Genomic DNA, 14,390 nt, shown 5'->3' with positions numbered 1-14,390 from the left:
TTATAAAATTTATCCATGTATTGCAAATCTATATAGACTAGTTGTTTTTTTTTTTTTCTTCACTTGGGAATTGTCAGTATTCTCTCGCTTCTTATTTCTTTTCTCAACTCATCACGATATTTGCAAATTTAATAGAGAATATATTTTTCTTATACTCTGTCTGCGCTAGGCTAAAAATGGGCAAAAGTACACTTGACTAAAAAAAAAAAAACTGGCAGTTGATTTTTGCAATGGCCAGCGAGCCACTTGATTGTTTATGCTATGTACTCATCAAAATATTCGATGTGGTACAATTATAAAATTGAATTTTGTATCTGTTTTAGTCAATTCAAAATCATTAATAACGATCATTTTTTTTAATTCTTGAACATAGATATATTATAATTAGAAGTCTATTGATAATTAAGTTAGACATCCACTGGGATCATTTTAGCCAAGGTTTAATATTTAATATTTTCTCTTGTTGTTGGGTTATGTAATCAATACGACTGTTCATTTTGCTTAGATCTTTATAGTCCCCGGGTGAAAAATTTCAGCTTTGTTAAGCAAGTGTTTCATAGCAAAAACTTTAGTAGGGGGATTGCCAATTTCCCCCTTATTAAAATCAGTATATACCACTTACCACCCTATTATTTTTATAATGATCAATTACCACCCTGCCGTTATAACAGTAATTGAAAATGAGGATAAGAATGTCATTTAACTATTATTTTTTGAATTTTAAATTCTATTCTGACATGTGATGTAAAAAATTAGGTTTTAACACAATAAAATATAAACTTAGATGAAAATAAAAGGTTTTTAAAGTAAATTTACCCAAAAGAGAAAGTGGCTTTTTATTTTCTTTACTTCTTATCAGTTCGGGTGTCAGAGAAAAAGTTTCAAAATCAAATTTTTTTCAACTGTCTTTTCGCTAAAGCATTTGTGTACATGTGGAGATGATTCTATTACCATTCCAGGTTAGTGAATGCTTAAAAGCACACATTTAATACAACCGAAATTTTTATCTTTATTTACTAATTGTTGTCTGTTGATGCTGAAGTGATAATGTTATGGGTATTTTCAGAAAAAATTTCTGATAAATATATTTAGGCCTATAAATAATATGGATGCTAAGTAATCGGTATTCTGGTTTTTTATTTTAAGGAATAACTCATTTTTGTATTTTTTTTAAGTGTACGGATTGATGTTGAATTGGGGAAAAAAATTGGCTTTGTTTATGTTTTAAGGTATTCTTCTTTATAAGTGTTAAAGAAAATTATTTTTTTAATTGTTAGTTATTTTGAATCATGTGCCTGAATTAAAAAAAAATGTTAATTTTTCTTTTCTAAGTATCATGATTTGAATATTTGTATTGACAGATGGATCAAATACATGTCAAGGTTCACTTTGATGGTAAACTAATTGACCTAGGTGAATATGAGATAGAATGTTTAAGCTTGGTGGCTCTAATTAATTATGTTATGGAGAAAGTAGTTAATAGACATCGGCTGGATGATGAAAAGTTCATGATAATGGCTCAAATTCCTTCTTCAGGTGCTAAGCAGTTACTAGAGACTGACATGGAGTTGTTGAGTTTTGTGAACCTAATGCTATCTAGAAAAATTACTTTATTACTTCTAGAAATGAAGTCATTGCCATTGGAGGCAATGCAATCAGACATTCTTGAAAATCATCAAACATCTTTTATTCCTGAAAATTCTTCTGAAAATACTCTTAAAAGGATGTTTGAGGCTTATGAGGAAGACAATAAACCTACAATGGCAGATGCAATTCATCATGAACAAGTAACTAAATGGACTGACAAACCATTAGACAATGATGATAATGAACCATTAGACAATGATGATGCCAACAGTGTGGATTCTATAAATTGGACTGATGATGAAATTGGGGAAATTGTGAAGATTGACAATGAGGATGTACAAAACATAATAGATTCTAGTGATAATTCTGATTTTGACAATAAGGCACTTCTATCTGATTATGAAAGTGGTGATGAGGATACTTCACCTGATGACTTTCATTTGAACTTAGATGAAGATAGTATTCAGATGATGGCCAGAGAATTAAGAGCACAAAGGTTCAAACAAATGGCTAATGAAGAAATCATATTGGAGGTTGGTCAGGTGTTTTCTACTGTAGACAAATTCAGGAGTGTCCTTAAGGAATTTGCAATCCAACAAGGTTGTGTTCTACACATGGAGAAGAATGAGAGGGCCAGAGTCACTGCTTTATATGCAAACAAAAGATGCAAGTGGAGAATTCATGCTTTATTGATGGTAGATAAAATTTGTTTCATGATCAAAACAATCAAAGGTGGAGCGCACACGTGCATACCACTTATTAAGAACCCTGAGACAACCAGTAAATGGGTGGCTGAGAAATTATTTGGTGTAATTAAGTCAAATCCTAGGATTTCTTCATCTTCTATAGCTTCTGTATTATTAAATAGATTTGGTACTGCTACAAATAGGAGAAGGCTATACAGGGCCAAGAAAAGGGTATTAAAAATGTGCGATGGTGATTATATTAACTCATATGCGCTACTAAATGATTATGCCAATGTTTTGCTTATGACTAACAACGATGCAATAGTAAAAATTAATCAAGAATTGGTTGGAAACGAGAATAAATTTAAGAGAATTTTCATTAGTTTCAAAGCTCAACAACAAGGGTTCATGAAGGGGTGCAGAGGATTCATTGGTTTAGATGGTTGCCACTTGAAGACATCTTTTGGAGGCATTTTGATTTCTGTTGTTGCTTTAGATGCAAACAATGGTGTTTTTCCTTTGGCTGTGTGTATATGTGAGGTTGAATCGAGGGAGAGTTAGACATGGTTTCTGGAACTATTTAAAGAGTATATGGATATCCACAATGATATGGCTATCTCATTTATGTCTGATAGACAGAAAGGTTTAATTCATGCTTTTCAATATGTTTTTCCAAGTTTTGAAACTAGATATTGTGCAAGACATGTGTATGCCAACTTTAGAAAACAACATTCAGCTGAGATTTTGAGGGAACACTTTTGGAAAGCGGCAAGAGCCACTAACAAGACTGACTTTGATGATGCAATGACAGCAATAAACAAAATTGACGAAAATGCTTACAAGTGGCTAGTTGACAATGATCCAAGCACATGGTCATGCCATCATTTTGACCCATTCTACAAGACTGATCATGTGACAAATAACATGTCAGAGTCATGGAATAGTTATCTAAATGAGTATAGAAGGAAACCGATTTTAGAGGTTCTTGAATTTATTAGAATGAAGCTTATGAAAATGATGATAAAGAGATGGAGAAGTGTGAGGATTGGGAGTCAAATATACCTCCACAAGTACAAAAAAAAATTGCTAAGATTGCCAAGGCTGCAAGACGTGTGTCAATTATAAAAGCAAGCAAATATCAATTTGAACTTGTAGAGATTATGCCTGACATGGAAAGGCACTATATTGTGGACTTGAACAAATGGTATTGTGAGTGTGGTGGGTGGCAGATGAGTGGGCTTCCATGCAAGCATGCCATGGCTGGAATTTTACATAGTCATGGCGAGCCATCTGATTATGTTGACAAGAGCTTAACAAAGGAGGCATATCTGCTTACTTATTTAGCAACAATTAATCCCCTTCCAGACAGGACTAATTGGCCTAAAATTGATAGGCCAATTTTAAAGCCTCTTGTAAAAAAAGTTCAACCGGGGAGGCCTAAGTTGAATAGAAGAAAAGAAGTGAATAAAGCAAAAAAGAAACCATTTTATAAGAGAAGATTCACTGTGAAATGCAACATATGTCATGAAATGGGGCACAAAAAAAAAAAAATGCCCAGCTTACAAGGTATAAATATTAAATATTAATAAATTCCGAAATAAAATTTTATTGAATTGATGTAGCTTTTGACATTGTAAAAGGAGAAGGATGTTTGCTCAAGCTCTGCGAATTACCAAGCGCTAGCAGAACGAGAAGCTCTACCAGTAGGAGCAGGTAGTGGACTAACCTTAAAAAGTGCCTATATTTAATGTTTGTGAGTAATAGTAATATTTTTTTCAGGAACAAATAAAGCTCACCAATTAATTGGACAACAACAATTATCTACATCCATTAAAGTGAAGCAAAGTAAAGTAAGGTCTATGCAGGCTTCACAAGTACAAATTAATCAAGTAGTTGCACAAGCACAACCTGAACAAGCACCAGGTAATATTTAACCTCTATGTTAATTCCTTATTTTTATGTCCATGAATAATAACTAAATTAATACTTTTTAGGAATATATGGACCTCAAAGTACAATTGGACAACAACAACCTGCATATATTATAGTGAGGCAAAGGAGGGCTACACAAGGGCATGATCAAGGAACTGGTAACAACAACAATAATGGGGTTATTAATACCGAGCCTATTCTAAAAAAAGTCAGAAAAGAGAGCAAAGATAGGTTGAATGCAACTCAACCATCAGCTTCTATACCCGATGGCTTTGGTGGTTGCATGTAGTATCTAGTAAAATATGATATCTAATTAGTTTTGTTAACTATTGTAGTAGGGGGTAAAGGTGGCTTCATTCGTTGGGTATGTGGCAATAAAATTCATACCCATTTGAATATTGTGTTTACTTTTGGTCAGCTATGATGGAATATTCTTATATTATGATTACATTTAGCTTATATGTCATTGATGTGTCAAACGATTACTCCTTGATTTTGATTATAACGAAGATATATAATTTTTTTTTTGGCAATGCGGTAAGATTTTGTTGGATTGTTTTTGTAATAAGTGATTGGGTATTTATATTTTTGCAAGATTATAATTGTGGAGACATAAATGGTTGAAATGATAGAATATTCGGGAATGTTTGTGCAAGGAATGTGGTTTGACAGAAATGACGCAAATTAGGCTAATTGCAATTGTGTTTTACGAGTATATATAGCTTGATTCATGAAATTAGAAAATAAACGTTAGTCTTCCTATTAATATTCATTTTTTCAATCCATATATTAATGGCAATGAAGTCTTTTTGACTCTAAAAGTAAGGGCACTTTTAAAATTTCACTTTGTTATATATCAATTAAAACATGTGGGTCATTGTGTAATTTTATCCACTAGAGCTAAGAAAATTGGCGCCAATCTCCTGTCATTTGGACACTAGGGGCAAATAGGTAAAAGTACTTAAAAATTGAGCAACTTCTATTATTGTTATAACGGCAGGGAGGAAATTGGTCATTATGAAAATAGTAAGGGGGGAATTAGTATATAATGATTTTAATAAGGGGGAAAATGACAATCTCCCTTTTTAGTAGTTGTTCAAATTTTGATTGTTAGAATCTATCTAATAAAGAACTTACTTGCATAGCCAAGTGCAAAATCTTATCTCCAAAATTAACATGGTAAGAACAATTGCCACACTCTAGATATTATTGGGAAAGTCATGGATTACTTATTTTATTTATTTATTTATTTTTAAATGAAAAACTTTTATTAAACACTTGAAAAGAAAGACATTCACGAGTTGAAATTTTCTCTAACCAAATTACACAGCTTGAATTGCTAACAACATATTGAATTGGTAACAACATATTTTGCTAATCTATGAGCAATTATGTTACCACTTTTCAAGACATGATTGATTTTGAAGTGGTCTTTTACACATATACAATCTTGAATCTTGCAAATTAACTAAGATATTTCCTTCAAGCTTCTATTTGACCTATTCACCAAGTTGATAATGGTCTTTGAGTCTGATTCAATAATTAACGGTACTGAACCAATGTCTACTGCTATTTTAATTCCAAAATCTATAGTTTCAGCTTTAGCATTTTCAACATCGCCATGTATTGCTTATTGTTCAACAAAAAAACATATATCTTCTTGTTGCGTATAATTTCACAAGCCCTAATAAATTTATAACATCATGTGCTAAATGTTTAAAAAATTATCATTAATAAGTGTTTTTATTTAGATATACTAGAGCTTCATTAGAAGTTTTTTTTTTTAATTTTACTCTTCAAATATTTATTTGTTTATTTATGTGATAAATAAAAGAGTGAAAAAATAAATTCTCTCTTAAAAGACTCTTTAAAAAAATAAATTTATATTATTTTAATCATATTTTTTCTTTCATTAAAATATTAGCAATTATAACACTTCACTCTCTTTATGAATAATGAGGTAAAAATAATTTAATGTAAAATTAGAGGCTTTAGAAGATTCTTTAAATAAGATTCTTCAAATATTAAAAAGAGGGGACCTTCTTATTTAAAAAAATATCATTTAAAGAGTTTTTTGAAATTCTTTTTATTAATGTGGCTCTTCAAATAATATGTAAAATCCTATTTAAAGAGTCTTTACTAATACTCTTAGAATATATATATATATATATAGATAAGTCTTTCTCTAGTGCGGACCTTCATTTTTTTTCATGCAGACATACTTTTAAACCATGAGGTTTAAAAAAGTTAGTTTTTAACTCTTTTAGACTCCACGGTTTAAAAGTGTGGTTGCATTAAAAAAAAAAAAAAAAGAGGGCCTTCATTTTATTAGATTGAGGATATCAGTAAAATACCAAAAAAACACATATTTTAATACACTAATAGACAAAAAATATAATCTTCAATGTATTAAAATCTGTAATTTTTTTTGTATTTTATTGATATTCTCACTATATCATATAGTACAAATGTTTGATGTAAATATTGTTAAACATATAGATTTTAAGTGAATTATTAGATAACCCATTTAATTTTCATGTTGGGTTAGGGCTTCAAAATTTTGTCATGATTATTAAATGAGTCATGTTTAAGTAAACCCAAATTTAACATGTCACAAACATAACCCAGTAACTCGTTTTGCTAACTCTTTGTTTCTTTATCTTTCTCTGTGTGTGTTAATACTCTTTTATTGGCAAATGTTATGTTATATAATAAGATAACAAACATAAAAATATAAGAATCGTTGGATGCGAAGTTTAAAATCTAAATGACTGGAAGTGAAAGCTAAAACTAATAGAGGAGTTGTGGGAAGTTGGAACAAAAGGTGTGGAAACTGACTCATCTACGAGTGAAACGGTAACTGCTAACTATGACATATTGAATACATAAAAAGGTAATAGAAATAAATATTTGCTTGGTCTGAAGTGATAGAATTTTCGAATTGTGTGTAAAACTTTTAGTAGAGGTTAGTTTAATAAGTGGAAAAGCTTTGGTAGGGGAAAAAAGATAATAGGTATGCTTGGTTTTAATGGATGAAGTCCTTCGACCTTAGAAAAATTGACTAAGAAAAAAGATTAAATTAATGTGCAACAGGATTACACTGGAAATTGATTCATGGTTCTGATCTAAATTAGTGAGATCATACAAACAATGGAAGGTAATTTATCAAGGAGGTACGATTCCAGGTGGGCATTGACTTGTAAGGGTCAATGAGAGTTCACCATCGAACTCAACATCTACATGCCATGCATCCACATTATCACATTATTAATCCTCATCAAGGTTCTTCAGTTCATCCCTCAATTCACGAGGGATTTCCTTTCACAATTGGGATTATGCAAAGTTTTGATCATACCATTTCCATGACTGATTGTGATAAAGGGGAGAAAGGAAAAAACTTGTTGAGTAACGATGATGATCCGAGCTTGACTGGGGAGGGTGGTGAAGTTCATAATGATGCTGCTGGCAAAGGAAAGAAGGAATCACCTTGGCAGCGCAAGAAATAGGGTAATAAGATGGTGAAGCTTTTAATTAATGTTGTGTCTTATGTGTGAGGACACAAGTTTGGATTGTGGTGATGGTGCGAGAAGGAAGCTTGTAGTTTTATATTTGTTACCTCATTATGTAAATAGCAAGCTCCTCTTTTATTTTGTGTACATGATTTTTAACACCGCACTTGTTTTTTTTTTTTAAAAAAAAAAATCAGAAGTTTTAAAATTTTTTATTTTGACACTAAAAAAGTTATTACGAGGTTTCAAAATGTCATTCTTATCCTTACCATTTTTAAAAGACAAAAAAGGACAATTTATTTTTTTTCTTTTAATCTTCAATTCTACCAATGGACAGTACAATCGACTTTGCAGTTTGCATCTTAAACTTCACTTTGGACTATTCTTACTCTAACCATATTTAAAGGACAATTTTTTTCTTTTTCAATTTTACCAATGGAAGACACAATCAACTTTGCATTTCAAATTTCACTTGGATTGTTGGACATATCTTTTTTGAGTTAAAATAAAATTTATTCTAATTAATACTAGGGAGATTGTCAATTTTTCATTGCTAAAATCAATGTACATCATTTACCTTTTAATAGTTTTTATAATATCCAAAACTTATACGGCATAAAAAATTTACAATAGTAGACGGTAAATGGGTTATTTATTTGATAATTTATCTTGAAAATATAAAATATATATTTATTATAAAAGTATTTAAAAATAATAAAAAGATCTTGTTATTATTTTTTTTGTTCATACAACCAAAGCATATATATTGTTATTTTAGTACTCAAATTTTTTATTTTAATTCCTATTAATAGGATTTATTTAATTTATAATGTTTTATTTTATAATAAATATGAATAAAATATATTTAAAAACGAAGATAATATTATAAAATTATGTTGTCAAAAAGTTGTTGACTGATATGATAATAGTAAGGGATTAATTAAGTGATATATGTTCACCTTAGCGGGAGAGTTGACAATCTCCTTTATTGTCATCTTGAATGTGTAGCCGTTGTTTATTTAGAATCATTTCTGACGATTTTGCCCTTCTACCATTATTTGATTAAAGGTCAACGACAGTCAACGGATCTAAGTATAAAAACATTGAAACAAACAGGACTTATGTGTCAAAATATTCAAACCTCTGTAATGTTGTTATTTTATAGCAAACAACAGGGATCGCACCATAAAAACAGTGTTTTTTTTTTTTTTTTTTATATATAGATATTTTAAAATTATAAGGAATCTCCCTGTATGGTGCACGCAACCACAACACAAGCAACGAAAAGAAGAAGAAAAAACGAAGAAATAGATTTGATTTTCATCTGATTTTTCAAACGAAGGTAAACTTTTTTTTTTCCACATCTTAAAAATTAAAAAAAAAAGATAAATATCTCTCTCGTTATTTCATATTTTAACCGAAACTTCTGCTTCGTGTCGGATCGAAAAATTAGGGTTTCTTTTCTGTATTTACAGATTTACGCCTCGTAGTTCTTCGAATTTAGACCTCGAGCCTTGTTGAAGCACTCGCAAATTTTTATTTGTTTTCGTTTGCGTTTTTGTGTTGAAAATTTGTTTTTGGTTCGTAATCGCATTGTATGAATGTTGTCGTTTCTGATTGTGCTGATTTTGTTCTCTTAGTATTGATGCATGCATTTGTTAGGATTTTAATTTACTTGCGGCATATGGTACAATATTATTTAAATTTTGTCGAATTGTTTAACTTTTTTTTTACATTTTTATTTATCGTGTTGTACATTTCGTGGTCCTTGTACTATCTATTTTACTTTGTTTCGGTTTGTTAGCTTGATTGTAGATGCCTTCTGGTTTTTCAGATTTTTGATCTGCTAGCTAAATAGTTAGGAAGCAAACGAGAAATTTCGATTGAGAAACGTGGAGCATTGTGTGTTAATTGTTAAAACAAGGGGAGCTAAAATTTGGGAATTATGAGCACTTCATGGGCTGATTCAGTGTCTGCATCTGAGAATGCGGCCCCTGCTTCTTCTAATATCAGTGCCTTACCTCGTCCCACTCGATCCACTTATGTTCCGCCACATCTCCGTAACAAGCCACCAACCTCTTCTGAACCTCCTGCTTCGTCACGAGAATCTACTGAACCTGCCAGTGGCCCCGGCTGGGGCAGTGGTTCGAGGCCCGATTTTGGGCGTGGTCAGGGTTACGGCTCTGGTGGTAGAAGTGGCGGTGGTTGGAATAATAGAAGTGGGGGTTGGGACCGAAGGGAACGTGAAGTGAACCCGTTTGGTGATGATGTTGGTGCAGAGCAGCCGGTTGCTGAAGAAGAAAACACGGGTATTAATTTTGATGCTTATGAGGATATTCCAGTGGAGACAAGTGGAGAAAATGTGCCACCGGCAGTTAATACATTTGCAGAAATTGATTTGGGGGAAGCTTTGAATCTTAATATTAGGAGGTGCAAGTATGTCAAACCGACGCCTGTTCAGCGTCATGCGATTCCTATATCGATTGGTGGGCGAGATTTAATGGCCTGTGCTCAGACAGGGTCGGGGAAGACAGCTGCCTTTTGTTTTCCAATTATTAGTGGGATTATGCGTGAGCAGTACGTACAGAGACCACGTGGATCGCGGACTGTTTATCCTCTGGCTCTTATTCTTGCCCCCACAAGAGAACTCTCGTCTCAGGTAGGATTTTTGTTTGGACTACTGCACTTTTTCAAACTGGGTAACAATCATTTTGTGTCATTTATGGGTTGCAGATCCATGTTGAAGCCAAGAAATTTTCCTATCAAACTGGTGTCAAGGTGGTGGTTGCTTACGGAGGAGCACCAATCAACCAACAGGTTTCCATCGTTCTCATTCTTGATTGTATTTTTGGTTTTCTTCTTTTGAAAATTATGAAATCCTTAACATTTTGGTCCCTGTCTACTTTGTTAGGTGTTCTTTATTTGTTTTATCTGGTTTATTATGTACTAAAATTACAACTGCTTGACATAAATTTGTGACTAATTATTTACTTTTCTTCAACTCAAAATATCTTCTTTTTGAATTCATAAACTGCAGAAATTGCTTTCAGGATGTCTGTGTTGCAACTATTACCACTGCTGAAATTTGGGATTGATGCAAATTGAACTGATAGCTTTTCTCTTATGTTTGCCGATGGAGTTCTGACATTTATTTGAACTTTCTTGTTATTTCTCTTTTCTTTTCTTTCTTGTTATTTCTCTTTTCTTTTCTTTTTTTTTTTTTTTTTTGGGTGATATGTTGGAGATATAACAATGTGGTTTGCATTTCTTCGTTGTTGTCAAAGATTTTGGAGCCATGCTTAGAGTCTTTTTTGATTTATTGATCATTGCTTTGATTTGGACTGGAATGGATGTTGGTGGCCATTTCGGCTGTGAATGTTTCTATCTTCTGTTGGTCGCTGTAACCTTGTCTGAAGTGTAAAAGATGGGTGAATTTTTGTGTTAATAAAATAGAGGGACAGCTTTCGATTGACAAGATTCTTCTCTATCCGAGAGAGGATGTAGGAATGATGTGTTGCTTTTTTCTTTTGGACAGTTTATGATGTTTGTTATATTGGTTCACTAGTAAGAAATGCAAGCTCATTTGCTGAATGGTATCACATGACCTTTTTAATTAATTTTTTTTTTTAACTTATAAATTTATTATTTGATAGTATTAGCTGTTTTTCATTGTACTGCCTTTGTCTTGATGCTATATTAGTCTTCAAATTGAAGATTTTTTAATATTTGTTCTACCTACCTTTGTTTTGTATACTGATTTTTTGTTGTGTTGTCAGTTGCGAGAGCTTGAGAGAGGGGTTGATATTCTTGTGGCAACTCCAGGAAGATTGGTTGATCTGCTTGAGAGAGCTAGAGTTTCATTGCAGATGATTAGATACTTAGCTCTCGATGAGGCAGATCGGATGCTGGATATGGGTTTTGAGCCTCAAATCAGAAAAATAGTGCAACAAATGGATATGCCTCCACCTGGTATGAGACAGACAATGCTTTTCAGTGCCACCTTCCCGAAAGAGATACAGGTTTTTAATTTATATTTTCTATGCAAGTTGTTTTTATCTTTACAATCACTGGTGGCATCGATCTTCATGTGACATTCATGATTTTCTGTGGAGGGGTTACTACTACTACTACTACCACCTATTACTATTACCATAGTTCATTTAGTAAAAGTATTAAGGTTGTTCAATCTTGGTGCTCGAGACAGTTGAATTTCTGCCATGTTTAGTGCTGCTCATCCAATCATAATCAAATCATGGTTTTGAGTCCTTAGGAGGTCCAATGTTGGGTGGGTTGGAGTTGTGAAAGCTACTTTTATCCATTTCAATATGAAAATGAATTTGCTGTAACAGAGATATGTTGTATAAGATGTAATGTTGAAGAGGTTTTCTCCTTTGCAGTGGGAGTTTATGATAGATGTTGAAATGAGAATTGGTGTCAATTCATCTGACAATTTTCTTTTGCAATTTTCTTGGCACGCAGAGATTGGCTTCGGACTTCCTAGCAAATTATATTTTTCTGGCTGTTGGAAGGGTTGGTTCAAGCACTGATTTAATTGTTCAAAGAGTTGAGTTCGTTCACGAGTCAGACAAAAGAAGCCATCTGATGGACCTCTTGCATGCACAGGTGGCAAATGGAGTTCATGGCAAGGTAATTTAAATTTTGAGTTGCCTATTTTAGTTATGTATTATTCTTTATTCTCTGTTTCTAGAAATTCTGTTTGATATTCAAACTGTCTTGAACAACGGTATGCATTCTGATTTAATTTGATGGGTTGTATTAGTTGGCTTTGGTTTGAAGTTAAATTGCTTTTCCTTTAATTGCAGCAAGCTTTGACATTAGTTTTTGTTGAGACAAAGAAAGGTGCTGACGCATTGGAACACTGGTTGTATACGAATGGGTTTCCTGCAACTACTATTCATGGTGACAGAACACAACAGGTGAGTTGGTCGGATCTATACTTTTGAAGGAAAAAATTAGTTAGAATATCATTTTTAACTAGAAGATTAATATGAATATGCATGTATTTTGCTATTTTTTATTCAGCATGTTTTTGCCAGAACATTATTATTGCCTTTGGGGTTGAAATTGGACTTCTTCTCTTCTGTAACATTATTTTGTTTCAATTTAATATTTATTTTTCCTGATTGTAATAGGAAAATATCCCTTTGAAATTTCTTAGTTCATTGCGTTCTGTTCCTTTTGTCGTGCAGTCTGCTTTGGCCAAGCAGTAGCTGTTATGACTTGGACATAATAATTCTGATCTTATGTTTTTGTGGGCAGGAAAGAGAACTAGCATTGAGATCATTTAAGAGTGGAAAGACACCAATTTTAGTAGCTACAGATGTGGCAGCACGTGGTCTTGATATACCACATGTAGCTCATGTAGTCAACTTTGATCTGCCCAATGACATCGATGATTATGTTCATCGGATAGGAAGGACAGGACGAGCTGGGAAATCAGGATTGGCCACAGCCTTTTTTAACGAGAACAATATGTCCTTGGCAAGGCCTCTAACTGAGCTAATGCAAGAAGCTAATCAGGAAGTACCTGCTTGGCTTAATCGTTACGCATCACGGGCTAATTATGGTGGTGGGAAAAGTAAGCGTTCTGGAGGAAACCGTTTTGGCGGCCGTGACTTCAGAAGAGACGGCTCATTTACTAGAGGCACATCTAATGACTATTACAGTGGGGTGAATAGTAGTAGCAGTGCATATGGGGTTCCTGGTGGTGGTTATGGTGGGGGATATGGTTACAGCAATCATGGTGCGACCAGTGCATGGGATTAAGATCCCATTTTTATACTGAACTGTTTTTACTGATGATCAATTAAAGGATTATTTCTCTGTCCGTCTTTGTTTACTTGTGTCTTTAGCTCTCTTTGGTTTTCTAATGTAGGAAATTCTTTTGCTCTTAGTTCCATCGATTTTGAGTAAGAAGGCTGGCTCCTAAGGGTTTATGTGGGCTTTGTAAACTTAATAGCTTTTGATGTATGAGGGATTGAATTTTGGGTTTTGAAGATCATTAAACAAAGTGTAGGGTTGAGGATTCCTTGTATTAGGCGCTTTGTTCAATTAAGAGTGGAACACGGGCGCTGGAGAAGGAACAGAATCGAGAGGGAGGTCTTTTTAACACATTGGGCATTTAGTCCTTATACATGAAAGTTTTGGCTTTTGTTATATTGATCCTAAATTTCTGCTTCTGTAATCATTTAGGTCCTTTCTCTTTTATCAATTGTTATCTTGTTATGGGGTTAGGGAACTCTGTTTCACGATTATTTTTGTCCTTTAATTTGGTTCTTGTTTTGAATTTTAAAATGTACATGTCATGAAAAGCTTTTTATATACACGCGCACAAGCGCACTCATTCCTCTCAACATTTCTCTTCTAATCAAGTGCGCAAAGTATGAAGGAAAGCTATCGTTTCCTTTAGGAAGATACAACTATGTAGAGGTATGAGTAATGAATTGTGGGGTCCAGGGACCTTGCAACAGTTACAAGGTAACCCAAATTTTGTACTTTCCTGATTCAGCTAATAGATCTAGTGGCAGAACTGTTTTTCAAGTTTTTCAATGGCTCAATGGCTGATATGTGTTCTGGTTATTAACACTGCAGTCCCTATTGTTTATTATTAAATCATAAAAGCTTAAAGGTTTTAAATATTTACTTATAAGGCTCA

At 33.1% G+C, this 14,390-nt stretch overlaps 2 protein-coding genes across 4 annotated transcripts; both read left to right on the top strand.

Annotated features, from left to right (window-relative positions):
- Positions 1-838: 838 nt before the first annotated feature.
- LOC112496121 (uncharacterized) lies at positions 839-4,709 on the top strand. Of its 2 annotated transcripts, XM_052443638.1 has the most exons (4): positions 839-959; positions 3,914-3,986; positions 4,053-4,196; positions 4,268-4,709. In XM_052443638.1, the coding sequence occupies exons 1-4, from the start codon at positions 939-941 to the stop codon at positions 4,492-4,494; spliced, it is 465 nt and encodes a 154-aa protein (XP_052299598.1). In that variant the 5' UTR covers positions 839-938; the 3' UTR covers positions 4,495-4,709. The 2 variants fall into 2 exon arrangements, with proteins under 2 accessions (XP_052299598.1, XP_052299597.1); XM_052443637.1 differs by having other exon boundaries at positions 879-3,986.
- Positions 4,710-8,923: 4,214 nt separating this feature from the next.
- LOC102614023 (DEAD-box ATP-dependent RNA helicase 37-like) lies at positions 8,924-14,021 on the top strand. 2 transcript variants are annotated; one of them, XM_006492751.4, is made up of 7 exons: positions 8,924-9,056; positions 9,549-10,373; positions 10,448-10,531; positions 11,491-11,733; positions 12,194-12,361; positions 12,538-12,651; positions 12,995-14,021. In XM_006492751.4, exons 2-7 carry the CDS (start codon positions 9,660-9,662, stop codon positions 13,499-13,501), a joined length of 1,830 nt encoding a protein of 609 aa, XP_006492814.1. In that variant the 5' UTR covers positions 8,924-9,056; positions 9,549-9,659; the 3' UTR covers positions 13,502-14,021. The 2 variants fall into 2 exon arrangements, with proteins under 2 accessions (XP_006492814.1, XP_015380896.1); XM_015525410.3 differs by having other exon boundaries at positions 8,973-9,056; positions 9,519-10,373.
- The last annotated feature ends 369 nt before the right edge of the window (positions 14,022-14,390 follow it).

Source organism: Citrus sinensis, chromosome 6 (genome assembly GCF_022201045.2).
Source record: "Citrus sinensis cultivar Valencia sweet orange chromosome 6, DVS_A1.0, whole genome shotgun sequence".
Lineage (NCBI taxonomy): Eukaryota > Viridiplantae > Streptophyta > Magnoliopsida > Sapindales > Rutaceae > Citrus > Citrus sinensis.
This window is presented reverse-complemented; position numbering and strand designations above follow the sequence as displayed.